Below are 17,265 nucleotides of genomic sequence, written 5' to 3'. Positions count from 1 at the left end.
AGTATGTTTATTTGTTCATTTGTTTATTTTTATTTTATATTTTTCTTTTGTTTTGTACACCTTCTTTCAACTTATTAAAATTCGACAACTAAAACGGCTTCAATTTAGCAATGTTGAGAAAGGTCAAACAGAGAAGCAAAAAGCGGACGAAACGCGAACAAAAAGGAGATAATATGGGAGCATGGAAAACAAAATGTAAGAAAAAAACGAATGAGCAACTGATACAATTTAATGCCTATGACGAGGAGGCTTCCACCATTCATGCATTTTTCATTTTTTCGTGAAATTCGTTAAGACGAAACAAATCATTTACAAAGTTATTCAAATGTGTTTCGCTGATATCTGCAAATGGTAGGTTAGGAAAATTTGTTTTATAATATTTCATAATATCATCGTATATATTAAAAAAAAAATTTTTCTCTTTTAAAAATGTTTCATTCCTCTGATCGACAACAGGTATATTTTTCATATTGTTTAAATGCGTTTTGATAAATGAAGGGAAATTATCAAAAAATTCTTTTTTTGTAAATCTATAATCAAGGAAAAAATAGGAAGAAAAGTCATTCGTATGTCTTAGGCTTCTACCTATACATTGGTTTATTATCTTCATTGCGTATTTCAACTCGTACGTCCTGCACATCTCGCTAATTTCCTCTGCTGAAAAGGAAGTGGGGAAAGATAAACATATTGTGACATAAGTACACATAAATGATAAATATGCAGTGATGAAAGTACACAGGAATTATAATAACATGATAACACATAAAAAAAAAAAAAAAAAAAAAAGGGAAAGAAAGACCTAATGCAGTACTGTTTATTTAATTTTTCCCCTACGTAATATTAACTGTCTGTCCTCGGCTTTGTTTGCAGGGATATCACTATCGCCTTCTAGCATTTCCCTGGAGTATTCCTTATAGTAATTCAAGACAAGGGTATTTTTGTCTAGGGTAAACTTGCTGGGGTTTGTTGTACTTCTTTCATGCTTGAAAAAAGGTATACCTATAATTAATATATTTCTACAGATTTCATCATGAAAATTGATTCCTTCACTTAATTTTGCATTCATTACACAGAATAGGATACAACCATTTTTGGTCATCATTGATTGATGATGATCTTTTACTTTTTGTATACTTTGCATGTATTCATTTAAAACAGTGTAATCATTTTTTTTTTCAAAAAAAATATATTTTTTTTTTTTCATTTCGTTTAACACATATCTGCCTTCATTATTTAAAAAAGAAATAAATTCTCTTAAAAAACTGTATGAGGAAAAGAAGACAATATTTCCATATTTCACATGTACAGTTAAGAAGTATATTTGCAATGCTAAATTAAGCAAGTGGATTTTCTTAAACCTGTTTTTAAAAGTATTATCAATGTATTCATATGTTAATAAGTTAGTTGAGATTATTCTTGAAAATACATTTTCCTTTTTAAATATATAATCAGAGGAATATATTTTTATTTTTTTTTTTTGTTCATTTAAAAAAAGTAATAAGAACTCTTCTAAAGGTTGTAAAGTACCACCAATAAGGATTACATTACTACATTCTTTAGTTATATGCTGAAAGTTATTGCACGCACTTACACTTATTAGTTCTATTTTTCGAAATAGTTCGGTCTTATTATTATTTGTTAAGAGGTCTTCAAATAATTTCTGTATATTATCATCTGATTCTTCGTATGTACATGTGTAATTTTTTTTTTCCTGACTGTTCATACTATTTTCATTACATTTACATGTGTAATTTTTTTTTTCCTGACTGTTCATATCATTTTCATTACATTTACATGTGTAATTTTTTTTTTCCTGACTGTTCATATCATTTTCTTTACAATTTTTTAAATGACTCATTTTTCTTTTCTTACCCCCATCTGAATTTTCTCCAGTGTCATCATGTCTTTTTTTGTTTTTATTTTCCCCCCCCCCCCGTTCGCCCATAATATCATCCTTGGGTGATGATACCTTTTCTCCATCCTCTGCACTGCCTTCTTTCCCCTTGCTAATATGCACGTAGTCATATTTGTTTGACCGTATGAGCTTATTTGTGAATTCGCTTAGTAGGTAAATGGACGAAGAGTGTGCAGTGATAAAGGAAGTATCGCGTGTATTTGCAATGCTACTAACACTATCAGTGGTGCTTCTATTGTTGTGTTTGCTACCTCTTTTACGTGAACACTTCCCCATGTACTCCCTCATGTGCATCTCTGAAAATATTTTGATTCTTCTACAAAATGGGGAGTCATTCAAAAAAGAAGAAATATTGTTTAGATTGAGTGCGTCTACTTTCGACAAGATGGTAAATTTACTCACAGTCATGATGTCTTCTTGTATTGATGTAAATGAATATATGAGCATATTGCAGTAAATAATAAGCTGCTTAATCATTACAATATTATTGTTATTTAGAATATTTTCATATTTGTCTATATACTCTTTTAATATTAATTTACAAAAAAGTATATGATGATTTTCGATAGCTATAGAATTTGAGTCATTTATATTCTCTATAATATTTTGTGACTCATCAAATATAACTATATTATTTTTTATATTTATTTTTAAGTTTTTCCTGACTTGTTCATTTAATATACAAATATATGGTAGTAAAACAATATCTGCATTTTTTATATTTTCCTTACTTAAATAGTAAGGACATACTTGAATCTTTTCATTCCTACATATATTTTTTATCTCGTTCATATTAACATTTTTTGTATTTATTAATTTTGTTACCAGGCTGTAGTTATTTATTCTTTTCTGTTCTTTCTCTTCACTACTACTACAACTACTTCCGCAATTGCTATTGCTGGAGGACGAACTATAAAAAATTGCTTTTTTTTTTTTTGCTTTTTTTTTTTTTTTTTCTATCATTTTTTCGTTGAAAATTTCTTTATACTTACATCGACCGTTTCTGCAGTAGTCATTTAGCTCGTTCAGGTTTCGACAATTTTTTAAAAAATCCTAAAAAGGAACATAAAATGGAGTAAGAGACATTCTGCTATTTATGATGGCATCGTTTCGTTGATGTCAGAGATGCGCAAGGCGCTTCTGGCCTCTCAGGGTATCTTTCTTTTTCATTCATTTGTTATTGCACACCGAGTCTTATGGAATCATATTGTATTTTCTTTTGTTCTTTTGTTCTTTTGTTCTTTTGTACTTTTGTTCTTTTGTACTTTTGTTCTTTTGTACTTTTTTTATTTTTCCATTTTGTAGTTTTGTCATTTTTCCATTTTTTATTATTTATTTTTTTTTTTTTTTTGCTTTTCCTTTGGTCCACCTCTCTCTCACCCCCTACCTCGTTTATGCACAGGTGTTTCCTACTCCCAATTATAATCATATTTATGGAAAAATCTTTTTTTATTTTTTTTTCAATTTTTTTTAACTCGAGGAAGTATTGATTTAGCTGCGACTGGGTTCTGCTGCAGATAAAGATCTGAAAGAGGAAGAAGTCCGATCGTAGTTACGTTAAATTTGGAAAACAAGAGAAAAATGAAAAAAAAAATCTTCCTCATTTATATTATTATTATTTTTATTATTTTATTTTTTTTTTTCTCATTCTTTCTACCACTCCTCTCATTCTTTCTACCACTCCCCTCATTCTTTCTACCACTCCCCTCATTCTTTCTACCACTCCCCTCATTCTTTCTACCACTCCCCTCATTCTTTCTACCACTCCCCTCATTCTTTCTACCACTCCCCTCATTCTTTCTACCACTCCCCTCATTCTTTCTTGTCTTCCTTCATTCACTCATTTGTGCTCACTTGTTTTTTGGTCTTTCCCTCAACAGAACAATCGCTCAGGAGGTCTTCATCTAAACAATTAAAGAAATAATATTTGAATATGTTCACACATGCATAAGACTGTGCTTAATGTGAAAGCGTTACGCGCACGCTTATAACACACTGTAAGATGTTTTGTCAATTCGATCAGTTAATCAGTTAGTCCTCGTTCGATGAGTCAATCAGTTAGTCCTCTTTTTGTTATCTTATTATATTTCCCAGTTATTACCTTTGTGTGCCATAGGAAACTCATCATTCGTATGGGTCTGTTCTATGTCGACCTTTTTCTTTTCTACTGTTACATTTTCCTTCAATAATATTTTATCCTCATCAAAGGAAAAATATTTATTTAAAATGTTTAAATATATGTCTTTTTTTTTGTTCTGCATGTTTAAGTTATGTGTGTACTTTTCCAGCAATTTTTCCATTATGCTTTCCTTGATCCATTCGGGCTCTAAGAAAAGGGAAAGACGTGTAGAAGGTACGGGGTAGTAGGTGTATTTGATGAGAAATGCATCGGATGAATGGTGTATCTGTTGAGTAAGAAACGCTTTAGTCGATACCCTCTTTCTTCAGTTGGACATTCTCCTTCATGAGAAACAAGTCGAATTTATGCTTGAAAAGCCTTGAGGTGCATTAAAAAAAAAAAAAAAGAAGCATCATGTATCGGGGCATGTAATGTAATTATGTATGTGCTTACACATATACATGTGAACGCGGAGGCGAAAAATTAGTCGGGTCTAAAAGCATACACGTGCTCACATATTCGTTTAGGATGAACATGTTACAACATATCTCTATCCTTAAGAGCTCATTAACAAATGTCGTTCATTTTATTTGGATCTAACCAGTAGATAAGAGGAGTTAACATAGTTAGAGATTTTCCTGAGCCTGTTTTCATTTCACAAATAATGTGTTCCTCAGAATTGTTGGCGTTATTTGAAGAATTCGAGTTACTCTGTTTCATTTCCTCGTTACTTTCATACAACCAACTTAAACTATTATTAATATCATCCTTCAACATACTTTTCATGTTTTCATTTTGTTGGATTGCCTCATATACTGATCTTATCTTTTCATTTGTTTTTATGTTCGAATTTGTCAAAATTTCATAAAATATTTTCATAAAGTCCATTTGAATCTTTCATCGGGCAGTGGTACATGTATGGTAAGGTAGAAAAAAAAAAAAAAAAAAAAAAAAAAGGTAAAGAAGCAAACTAAGTAAACTACACCAACGAAGTCAACGAATGGATATGGAAAAAGCAGAAACATATAAAAAGGCTCGTCTTATGTGTGCCTACTTAACCACGCAAACGCACGTACAACTATTACGCACGCATTTCCGCGCAATCTCTGACACATTTGTTCTTCCAAATACGCACTCTCAAAAACGATATTACAACTTTGTATGAGTTTTAAACAACGCATTATGTGCATAGGCGGTATTCATGTTTTTGTTTCTTTATTACTTTATATGGTGTGAAGGGGAAAAACTCCCTAATGTCTTCGTCGAACGAACCGAACATTATTGCAAGTTTTGTCTAAAGGAAGGAGTTAAAAATGGCAGCTGAACAGAAAAAAAAAAAAAAAAAAAAAAAATAGAAAGTATATTGCTCACGGTTGGGTACTTAACAAGTCCCAAAAAAGCTCTTGCATTTTCGCTTCTCCCTTATGAGTAAAATATTTATATATACATATGTACAATCAGAGTATTATATTGCAAAAAAAAAAAAAAAAAAGGGAATAGCGGAAAATACCTTATGCATTAAGTATAGACTTATACTTACAAACATGTGGAAAAAAAAAAAAAAAAAGGGAATAGCGGAAAATACCTTATACATTAAGTATAGACTTATACTTACAAACATGTGGAAGAAAAAAAAAAAAAAATTATAAGAATTGTACAGAAAATAGAAATACATACAACTCATGCCTATTTCTAGGGAAACATAAGTAGTTACCATCATCATTTAAGGAATCATTTTTTTATCTTAAACACTTATGTTTAAATGAATTTTATTAATCCCATATTCTGAAGAATCATGCGTATATAGTGTAGTTATAACTACTTCGTATTTTTACATGTGCATACTGTTATTATTATTTTTTTTATTTTATTTTTTATTTATTTTTTTTTTTTACAAGCTGTTCTTTCTTTTAAGAAAAAGCAAAGGTACAAAAATAAACACTGAGATTTGCCGAAAAAAAAAAAAGATATATATATTTATATGCATTTACATGTGCATGTTGGCGAGCATACCTATGAGGGGGTACACATCATAGAAAACGCATATATATGCGTATATATATTTATATATATATGTGTATATATATTTATATATATATGTGTATATGTATGTCGTAGCGTACCCATGTGCGGGTATACTTTCATGGAACAACAAAGCAGAAAAAAAGGAAAAAATGATGAATGGATACTTGAGGTACACAATTTCCTTTTATGTTTTTAACTGTTTTTCGTTTGAAAAAGATCTAATGAAATTTTGGAAAGACACAAATTTACTCCCAACAGAAGATATTGTCATAATCAGGTATATACTTGCTATGATCAGCTTGATGGAATAAAAAACCTTAAGTTGTTGTCCCTTTTGTATACCGTGTTATACTCTATTTTTCGTCAACTTCTTGCGGCAGTTTTATACTTCCCCTTTTTTCGGCATTTATATCTTTACCATTTTTCCTTTTTTTTTTTTAGTTTGAAAAATGCGTTTGACAAGGGGATACTGCAGAATGTGCGAACAGAGGTAGAAAGACATGCTAACAGAAACAGAAACGGTACGTACAAATTTGTTGATATAAATTATGATTTTGAAAAATATGCTATCCTCGTTATGGTAAGAGGGAAACTGCACAAGGATATGAGTGATGTGTACTACAAGCATGTTAATATGTATACAAAGAAGACCTATGGGGAAACATATACAAACATGATGAAGTGCTACTTTGATAACTTCATGCGAACTAAAATGAAGAAGCACAGTACAGAGGAAGAGAAAAAGGAAGACGAAAAAGGAGGGAATGATAAGAATGGGAATGAAAAAAAAGGCCAAGTAATGATTGTGCGGAATGCACACAACAGTGAGTTTCCTATCTCCTATAAAGTAGCTAATCCAAAAAACAAAATTTTACAGATTAAGATTAACGGTATCACATATATGAATTCTTTAAATAGATATTTCGAAATAGACCAAGAGAATAAAAGATTAAGGAACTACCTCCCAAATGTCGAGGACAAGAAAAAAGGAGACGAGTATGATGAACAGCCCCCTCGCACTTTTAGCAGCGGTGGGAGTAACCGCGGAAGTAGCAGTGATGGGAGTAACAGCGGAAATAGCAGTGAAACTGATAGTAGAGTGGCGAAGAAAAGTCCAGTAACTCAAGGCGGCAGTTCGATTGTAAGGGGAAAGCATGTGTGTGAAAGGGTTGAGGCGAGCCAGTACGACGACAACTGTGTGAGCTGCTTAACCTTTACGATTAAGAAGGTTAGCTTTTGTGTTTGTATATCTAACATGGACATTTACAAATATTTAGATAGAGTAGACTATTACAAGTATATATTTCATAATTATGAGAAAAAAAGAGAAGACAGGGGAGGAAACATACACCTTAATTATATGAAATATTTCGTAGATAACTATCTGTTGTACTGTAAACAGGTGTACAATTATCTTTTGAACAAAATAATCTTTGAAACAAAAAATGAAGACATCTATTTGTTTAATATAGACATTATTATTCTTCTAGGGTTTGACAAATATGTTTTATTTAATTACAAAAAGGGCAATATATTTAATGATGATTCTCTATTTTTTGATAGGAATATTATTATAATGAATCAACATAAAATAAATTATTTGCAGAAGAGGAGATATTTTACTTTAACGATGAGAAAGCGGAAAGAAAAAAGAATTTGTGTTGGTTTTAGGGTTTCCTGTGAACTATTCATGCATTCGAATGATACAGCGAGTGTCAAGGGTTCTGCAGGTTTAGCAGATGATATAACCGACAATGTTGACGAAGGGGGAAAATTTTTTTACAAACCATTTAACCAAGTCGAACGGAAAAATAAAAACATCAACGTTACGGTTGACCCCCAGATAATTAATTTTCATTCAATCCGAACACATCAGATGTATCAAACAAGTTTTGAGCTTTTTTATGATTACAAGGAAAAAGATATGCACATTAGTAACACCGACTCTTCAAAATGCAGTAATGTCGGAGATGTGGTTAACTGCGACTACTACAAGGACTGCGGTGGGGAGGGTCTTTGCAGAAAGAAAGAAGTGGGTAGGTTGCATGTAAAGAAAATTTCAACAAGTAGGAAGAAGAGCTGTAAATATGATGGGAATGAAAAGGGGGGAGTATATGAGGTACAGAATAATAAAGAAGAGAGAGAAAAACGAGACGAAGAACGAATCGACGAACGAAGCGACGAACGAATCGACAAACGAAGCGACGAACGAAGCGAAAAACAAAGAGAGGAAAAAAAAAAAAATTTTAACTACGTACGAAATGTTTTGGACGTAGACCAAGTGAGGGAGAACAGATGGCTCTCTTCCACAACCAACAAAAAAAAAGGTGTTTCCAACGAAAAAGATTTCTCCAAAAGTGGCGAACTTTCTCTCGAAAAGGTGGTAGAGGTAAGGAATGTATTTCAAAAAAATATCTCAAACTATTCCCCTCATGGAAGTGTTTTCAAAAATTCGGAAGAATGTTGTTATAAAAGTAAAAGTAATAGTTTTGATGACTGTAATGACTACTATACAACATTAAACACCCATAGTAGTGGTACCATGAATATAGATGATTTCCCCTTAAGTGATGGAGGTAGCCAAGGAAATGTAGACACACTATACTTTTCTATATTATGTTTTGACGCAAAAAACAATTCGACAATTCCAGTTAACTTATACTCATATATGCACCTAAAAAAAAATTCCATTTTTAAATATCTAGAGGAAAATATTCGTTTTAAAAAAGAAGATATAATAAAAGAAAAGAAAGAAGGTAATAAATCCTCATCCATATATAATGAAGCAAATTTTGATATATTAAGATGTATTTATGTATATCCTTATAAAGGCATACTAAAAAAAAATAGCAAAAAAAAAATATTTTTAAATTTATATGTGGAACACTTTATAAAATCAGAAATGGCTAATCAGACTTTTGTTTTAATAATCAGGGTCCACAATTTTGCAAAGGACATATTTTTAACGTTTAATTATTGTTTAAAAAATACGATAATTGGTTTGCTTATTCGGGATAGTGCTACTCACACGGGGGATGGCACAGCTATCATTGGTGATGACCCTGTTAACAGTCGAAATGACGATAGTAAAAATAACTATGATAGTGCTAATAACGATAAAATCCAAATGAAACCCATCCTACCTGCTAATTTTACCAAGTTTGTTTTTTTTTTATTTTTTATCCTAGATAATTATCAGAGGGATGTATCAAATTACGACGAAGGAAAAGAAATCGATGACGTCTTTTACTTTTTCCGATTATCTAATTTAAACAATTGCCACCTCATTTATTATATTAGTCCTAATTTGGATAGCAACAATGGGAATGGGAATGGAAATTGCAATTTCAATTACCCATGGAAGAAGAATTTTTTTTACGGAAAATACTATGAAGAGAATATACCTGGGGGGGTTTCATCTTTGAATAAAAAAAGGTTCCAAAATGGGGAAGAGAAAAATGTATATATACCAGATGAAATAAATTATGTAATTGGAAAATTAAAAAACAGTGAAAAGATTGAAAAAATCATATCAATTGAAGCAATTTTGCTATTATGCGAAGAACTATTTCACGTTTTGAATAAGACCATGATCTATTCAAACATTCTTGTTTCCATAAAAACTATATACAACAATTGTAACCTTAATGAAAATATGAAAATGTATTTAATCTTTTGTGCTATTTTAAAAAATTCGCCCTCTGTTGTTTATAAAAATATTTTTTTAGTTTTTACCTGTTTTTTAAAAAAATTGTTTAATTATTTCATACAACTCTCTATGCATAATTTTTACGCGCTCGTAATCAAAAATACGGATGAGGATCATCACTATAATAAGATTTGCAAAAAAAAAAAATATATCAATTATTATTCTAACTTATTTCTTGACGCTTTTCACTTTTTCCACACTTCTTTTTTGAGTTATGTATCTACAATTTTTTTAAGTTTTTTGGATGTTCAAATAGCGCTGGACCTAGCCCATTACCTGCTTTTCCACATGTAGACGGCGTTTAAATCGTGAGGGGAGGAGCTGTATTTTGACCATTTTAAGAATTTTAGTCATTTTTATGATGTGGACCATTTTTGTCATATCTGCCATATTTGTTATTTTCGTTATTATTATTTTTTTTTTTTCTAGCCAATTTGTTTATATATTTTTTTTATTTCTAGCTATTTTATATATTTTTTTGTTTCTTGAAAAAATTGGCCTGACTGTTCAGGTTTTTTTTTTTTTTTTTTTTTTTCTAGTGAAACTATTTGCGCACATGTAAAGCTTTGCATGTAAAAAATTTCGTTTCCATAATTAACCATGTAACACAGCTTAGCAATGAAATGTTAACAACTATTTCAAAATTGTAAAAACGTACTCACTTAAAAAAAAAGGAAAGCACGGAGAACAAGCAACAAATTTTACCTGAACATTGTTACGGAAATGGTCCCTTACAGAGATTTACATATATACATACATACATACATGCATACATACATGCATACATACACACATATATATATTTCTATGTACATCTGGGCATGTGACAATTTAAAAATGGGGCTTGTTTGCACGTCCATGTAGTTACCGCCATTCCATGAGAGCAAAGCTACGGTGGCATATGTTCCCTTCTAAAGAGCTCGTCCATTGATGTTGCTTAAAAAGGGAGGAATTTACTCTATATATGTATGCGTATACATATACATATGTACGCATATGAGCATATGGTACATGTGTGCAATTTTTTTTCATTTCTTTATACACAATTGTTAACCATAATAACGGAGAGCAAATATACTGATATGCCAATGAATAATATTTAAAAAATGAGAAAAAGGAACAAAGGCAATTAGGTACAAAAGAAATGTTTCCCCATTTGTACATATCCCTTACAAATTAGAGACATGTACACATATATAAATTTTATTTGTACCTCAAACAATTTTAACATGTACTTATATAACTCGGCTTCAATATAAAGAATAACATAATAATAACAGTTATTCAAAGAGCAATTGAATGCGCCCATTTGATTTGTTCATAAAGAAGCTATTATTTCCCTTGTTGGTCGTTTAAAGACAACAAATATATGTACATATATATATAATGGCACATAAAAGGAATGAATTAGCAGTGGGAGAAAATAAAAATTATATTCTTATCCATATAACATTCAACATTTCTTGTTATACTATTTTTCATAATAACTAAAAACGCAAATTTGTTCCTCCTTTTTAAAATAGTATCTGCTGAAATGGGTTTATGTTTTTGTAACCCTGTTTGTATGTGTACGTGTGTGCATTTATATCCATGTCTGTGTATATGTATTTTGCTTTTTTTTTTTATTTCCCCCTCTTTCCGTTAATAATAAAAAAAGTATAATATATATTGTTTATTTTATTGCGTAATATAATATATATATGGAAATTTTTACTTTACATTTTTCAAAACTTCCATTAAAATCATTTATAAAAAAAAAAAAAAAAAAGTATAATTAATGATGCCATGTTCATTTTGTGTTTTCACATTTACATATAATTGCCCTATACTCATTTTTGTTGAACGGATGAAAAGGCTAGTGTAGTAAGTGTAACATCTTTTCCTGATTTCCTTTTTTATCTATCTTTTAGTCTGTGCATGTTCATTTTTCATGCGCAATTCTGTTTTGCGTGTTAATAATATGAGAGAAACTGTTCAACTTGAGTAATAAATTTTTTTTATATATATTTACATCAAAAATGATGTATTCAAAGTTATTTTCTCTTTTTAAATATACATTTGTTCGTGTAAATCAGTGTCCCATTATGAATATAATTACGAGAATAATATAAGTACAATAATAAATAATTAAGAGATCATTTTCATGATTTTTTTTTTTTTTTTTTTTTTTTTTTTTTTGACTCTATTTATTTATATTTTCATAACAATTACAACGGTTATTTCAGTTAATTATTTGCTTTGAGGAAGAGAAGAAAATATTCATTTCTTTAAAGTAATAAAAACTAAGCCTTTTCACCTTTTATATACACTTATTTAGTTATCAACTACAGGAATATTATGCATACATAAATATACATACATAAATATACATACATAAATATACATACATAAATATACATACATAAATATGCTCACATGCTTACATGTTTACAGATTAAAAACTCAAGTTGAGTTACTCTGCTATATAAAAAAATTATAAATTACGCCATTTTTATAATACAAATTGTATAACATTTTTTTTTTTTTTTTGCAAGTTATTCCATTTTATAGCTGTATGATAATGTGTACATGATATATGTCCTTTTTTTGGAAATTCATAATTACATAAATAAATTATATGAACGGGTAAATAAATGGTTTAAATGTATGTCAGTTGTGATAAAAATTATAAATAAGCACATGTATGCAAGTTTATGTATATATATATATACATATATATACTTGTATGTGCATTTATGTGGATATGTACACCTATGCGCATTTTCACCGTGCCTATTCAACGTGATATGCCCCTAGCTGCAAAATAACTGTTAACGATTTTTTATTTTTGTCGTTTTTATCCTTTTAAAATATTAGCATAATCCCTTAAATTTGTAATAGTAAATGTATAACAGCCGAACTGAGGCTTGTACGTAAAAGGAGAACGGTGTTTTTGTTTGACCTTGCATAAAATTATCATATTATAAGATATATATACGTATAAATATAAATGCATACACGTGTATGCATATATTTTTATGTTTATGTATATGCGTAACATACACATACGTGCCCCCTTTTTATGCACACATTTCGAACTCCGACTAGCATACATAATTTCCTCGCTAAGTATCTCAATCTTGGGAACCTTTTATCTTTCCCCATATATGTTGCATACATATATTATTTGACAGTTATACCTACTTGTACATCCCTGTGTTGCCCCAATTTTTGATAATCTAAAATGAATGATTTTTCAAGCACTCTTCCAAATAATGAAAGATCAAATAAAATTGCTTTATACGCAATATTAATTTACAAATACGATGCATCAGAACCCATTTTTTTGTCCGCATCGATGGACTTAACGTCATTCCCCTTTTTTCACAGATCTTCATTAAAAGAGCATATATTCTTTCATTCTAGATTAGTATGTAGTAGAACACCCAAAGGTAACAGAGAAATTATTGAATTAGAGTCGGGCATTGGGCATTTACATATATATACAAGTAAAGAAAATAATATTAGTGTATTAGTATTATCAACAAAGGCATACCCTTTAAGAATTGCTTTTGGGTTAATAGACAATACTCAGAAATTATTTAGACAAAAATGTAGAGGGAAATATGAAAACATTACTCAAGATTTAAAAGAAGATATGTTATTTCATGAGGAATTAAATGAATTGTTAAAAAAATATCAAAACCCATCAGAAGCAGATAAATTATCAAGAGTGCAAAAAGATCTTGATGAAGTTAAGGATGTCATGCTTAAAAATATTGAAGACTTATTACAAAGAGGAGAAAAATTAGATGACCTTATGAAAAAAAGCCAAGATCTTTCCAATTCGTCATATCAATTTTATAGGTACGTTTCTTACTTTTAATAATCAACTTTTTTATGTTCCATCAGTTTCACTCCACATATATGTGTTATATATGTATATTGATAATAAGCACTATGGATGATTATATTTTTTTATCTCTTTTTTATCTTTTTTTTTTAGACAAGCCAAAAAGAATAATCAGTGCTGTAAGTTATACTGAATAGAGGTATCATATTTTGAGGTGTTTACAGTCGAGAGAGAACGAACAACAGAGCTTTTATTATTGCTTATGTTTTAACATATATATATATATATATATGAATATGTGTGTATATGTATATGTAAGAGCAGTCATGGGTAGCCCATTATGATTTAGGGTTTTCTTTTTACTATAATGTATAATTTGTATTGATATTCATACTGACATTGATATGGACATTAACATTAACATTAACACTGACATTGATATTCATATTAATATTCTTTTTTTTTTTTTTTTTTTTTTTTTCATTCATTCACAATAGTTTTATGTGTAAAAATATAATTAAAGGTAAAATATTTATTTATTTGTTTCACAAAAAAAAAAAAAAAAAAATTTATTTTATCCGTTATCAGATAATATTACTGTGCAGTAAAATAATAGATTTTTTTTTCCCATGTTATATTCGTAAAAATGCAAATATGGAAGGTATGCAAAAGTTGCGTAAACTAGTGCATGAGTGCTTACATATATATATATATATATATATGAGATGCACAATGAATTGAAGTTTTTTTTATAGTAAATGCTCATATTTGCTGCTTCCCATTTTACTGTTAGCCATTACATTAATATTATTATATTACATCAGTTATATTTTAAAAATATTAATTCTATACGTTGCGTTAATAATGTGTCCAAATTTTAATCTTGATGCATAGTCAAGAAAATAGCTGTTATATTATTTTTTGAAATTGAAAATGGTTTTTTAATTTTAATCTTTTATATTATCACATTTGGTTTGCTGTCATTTCGTTTTCTTTCCTTCCATTACGTTTTCCCTACTTCAACTTCATTTTCTCACGCCCTGGCATTTGTTTATATTAGTTTTTTTTTAAAACATAAAGGACTTTTATTTCTGTTCATGCATTTTATGTGGGGCAATTAAAAAAGTTCTACATCCGTCATTCCTTGATTCCTTGGCATAGCATTTTCAGTGCTAATAAAATATATTCCTACTTTACTTTTTTGACTTTATTTTTTATGTGTATTTCCAGGTACTTACATCCGTTTACAACTAATTATATATCCACTTTTGTGTATTCCTAATAAGTCTGTTTTCTTTCTCCCATCCTCCTAAAATGCACATGAATATATTTTTTTTTTTTACTAGCTTTAAATTGTTGATGGTTCGTTCATAAAAATTGTATCTTGCATGTCTAGGTCAGGAAAAAAAAAAAAAAATACATATATACATATATAAATTACACATTTGCATGTACATGCAAATAAATTTATATTTTCATTTTTCACGCCTTATGAGTAAGAACGCTCAGATGTTCTCCTTTAATCTTTTCCTCATCATACCTGAGTATATATCAAACGAATTTAAAACTTCATCAAAAATAAAAAAAGTTCCACAAATTAGCAAAATTGAATTGTCTTTGCAACATTCCAGAAAGGCGTTTTTCACAATTACCGGAATGGTACCTATACAAAAAAGGGAATAAAATTTTTTTTCAAATGCAAGTTAAACATATATAAACAAGTACGCATATGTATATATATATATATACGTATGTATATGTATGTATGTATGTGTGGACATACATTTGTAGGCATGTATAGTGTACCCCTTTTATACAAATTGTCCGCGTTGTTTGGGTTAGTTGGGTCATCTGCACTCTCCCCTCTATGGATCCTCAACCACTGTTTCACCTTTTTTGCTCCACTTAAAACATGTTCCTTTAATTCATCCTTTATGCGATTATCCCAGTTTATCATTTCTACTAACTCTTCAAAATCGTATGTCCGTTCATTCAAGGACGGTAAGTAAAAAATATCCTATCATTCAGAATGCGGGAAAAAATGGAAAAAAAAAATGAGTACAAGATGGACAATTGTTCAGCAAATAGTGAATTGTTAACAATAAACGAATAATAAGAGAAAAAACATATTAATATTACGCTTTTATCGAAACATGTGTACTTATGTGGGTGTGTGTACAAAATCAAAGCAGCCAAGAACTACGTAAAATTTAAAAAAACACTGAGCAGTAATTATATAGATAACTCCGTATTTTTTATTTTAGGAGAGGATAGGGGGAAAAAAAAAAATAAATAAATACATATATAAGTAAGTAAGCATAAATATATATAAATAAATACATATATAAGTAAATACATATATAACTAAATAAATATATAAATTTATAAATAAATAAGAACTACCTTCAATACATGCGGAAACTGCGCAATTAAGGGTTGGAATATATTTAAACTTCGTGGCTTCGTTATAGATATACATGCTCTAATTAATTTTCCTTTATGAAAGATGTTAATATCTCGACACAATCTATCAATGGCGGTTTCATTATGTCCAACATCTAGTATAACAGCATGAGGATATAAAGAATAATCATTATTTTGTTGTAGGAAATTTGTAGACATGAATTTCTTTTTTACATGCTGCATTTGCTCCTCAGCTAAATATTGTTTTCGTAGTGGTGGTTTAATATGTATAACTGACTTTAAAAAATTGTCTATATTTATCTTTAACAATTTTAATGCTTCCATAGCTATTCTAGAATTTTCTTCATTGTATGTTTCTCCTCTTGGTTCTGGTGGCACTACATTAATAGTGCAGTTTAATTCTTTTGCTTTTTGAAAAACATTTTTATATATAGAAACAGATGGTCCTATAACTACATTTGCATTTTTCTTAAATATACCTATTTTTTCATTACATATATCTTTAAGCTCGGATCCTAATATATGCACATGGTCATAACCTATGGAAGTTATTATGATCAGTTCAGGACTTTTCAAAATATTTGTAGCATCTAATCTTCCACCTATCCCTGTTTCTATTATTGCATAGTCAACTTTTTTATTTGAAAAGTGTAAAAAGGCAACTAGTGAAATAATTTCAAAGAAGGATGGATATATATTTATTTCTTTAATTTTTTTAAATACTTGGTTAACTAAACATATTAAATCCTCCTCGTTTATCGGTTCGTCATCTACTATTATTCTTTCTCTTAGTGAAAATATATGAGGAGAAGAATATATTCCTACCTTAAATTTTCTCAACTTCAGACATGAATAAATTTTATAGCATACTGACCCCTTTCCATTAGTACCTGCAACGTGCACAGTTTTGTAATTTTCAGTAGGATTGTTAAACGACTCGCTCATCTGTTTCATGCTATCAAGTCCTAATTTCATTGCATGAGTTTTATATAATTTGTCTAAGCATTCCTCATAACTTTTTATCTCCTCCCCCATGTTTCAAAACGCACAGTGAAGTTGGGGTAAATGTATATTATTTCTAAAGGATTTTAAATATTTGACTGATCACAATAGCTTGAAGTGCCAGACATTTCTGACCAGTTAGGCGCGTTTGAACAGTGTGTACCTGACTGAAGTTCTCATCAGTTAATTAATACAAATGAATGTGCCAGAAAAAAAAAAAGAAAAAAGAAAAACGAAAA

At 29.5% G+C, this 17,265-nt stretch overlaps 4 protein-coding genes across 4 annotated transcripts; 2 read left to right on the top strand and 2 right to left on the bottom strand.

Moving 5' to 3' along the window:
• Nucleotides 1–259: 259 nt before the first annotated feature.
• On the bottom strand, nt 260–5,757 carry MKS88_004325 (uncharacterized protein; the record flags this gene model as incomplete). The annotated part of the gene is made up of 11 exons (XM_067217493.1): nt 260–657; nt 835–2,968; nt 3,165–3,389; nt 3,418–3,440; nt 3,573–3,715; nt 3,756–3,819; nt 4,017–4,241; nt 4,351–4,412; nt 4,636–4,928; nt 5,257–5,328; nt 5,749–5,757. The coding sequence occupies 11 exons, from the start codon at nt 5,755–5,757 to the stop codon at nt 260–262; spliced, it is 3,648 nt and encodes a 1,215-aa protein (XP_067071915.1).
• Nucleotides 5,758–6,208: 451 nt separating this feature from the next.
• On the top strand, nt 6,209–10,073 carry MKS88_004324 (uncharacterized protein; the record flags this gene model as incomplete). Its single annotated transcript, XM_067217491.1, has 3 exons — nt 6,209–6,336; nt 6,501–9,722; nt 10,025–10,073. 3 exons carry the CDS (start codon nt 6,209–6,211, stop codon nt 10,071–10,073), a joined length of 3,399 nt encoding a protein of 1,132 aa, XP_067071914.1.
• A 2,918-nt stretch (nt 10,074–12,991) lies between these two features.
• Nucleotides 12,992–13,793, top strand: MKS88_004323 (SNARE protein; the record flags this gene model as incomplete). Its single annotated transcript, XM_067217490.1, has 2 exons — nt 12,992–13,614; nt 13,754–13,793. The coding sequence occupies 2 exons, from the start codon at nt 12,992–12,994 to the stop codon at nt 13,791–13,793; spliced, it is 663 nt and encodes a 220-aa protein (XP_067071913.1).
• Nucleotides 13,794–14,948: 1,155 nt separating this feature from the next.
• Nucleotides 14,949–17,059, bottom strand: MKS88_004322 (dihydrofolate synthase/folylpolyglutamate synthase; the record flags this gene model as incomplete). Its single annotated transcript, XM_067217489.1, has 4 exons — nt 14,949–14,992; nt 15,141–15,263; nt 15,407–15,617; nt 16,004–17,059. 4 exons carry the CDS (start codon nt 17,057–17,059, stop codon nt 14,949–14,951), a joined length of 1,434 nt encoding a protein of 477 aa, XP_067071912.1.
• Nucleotides 17,060–17,265: the final 206 nt, after the last annotated feature.

Source organism: Plasmodium brasilianum, chromosome 12 (genome assembly GCF_023973825.1).
Source record: "Plasmodium brasilianum strain Bolivian I chromosome 12, whole genome shotgun sequence".
Classification (NCBI taxonomy): domain Eukaryota; phylum Apicomplexa; class Aconoidasida; order Haemosporida; family Plasmodiidae; genus Plasmodium; species Plasmodium brasilianum.
The sequence above is the reverse complement of the archived record's forward strand: the minus strand, read 5'-3'. Positions and strand labels throughout refer to the sequence as shown.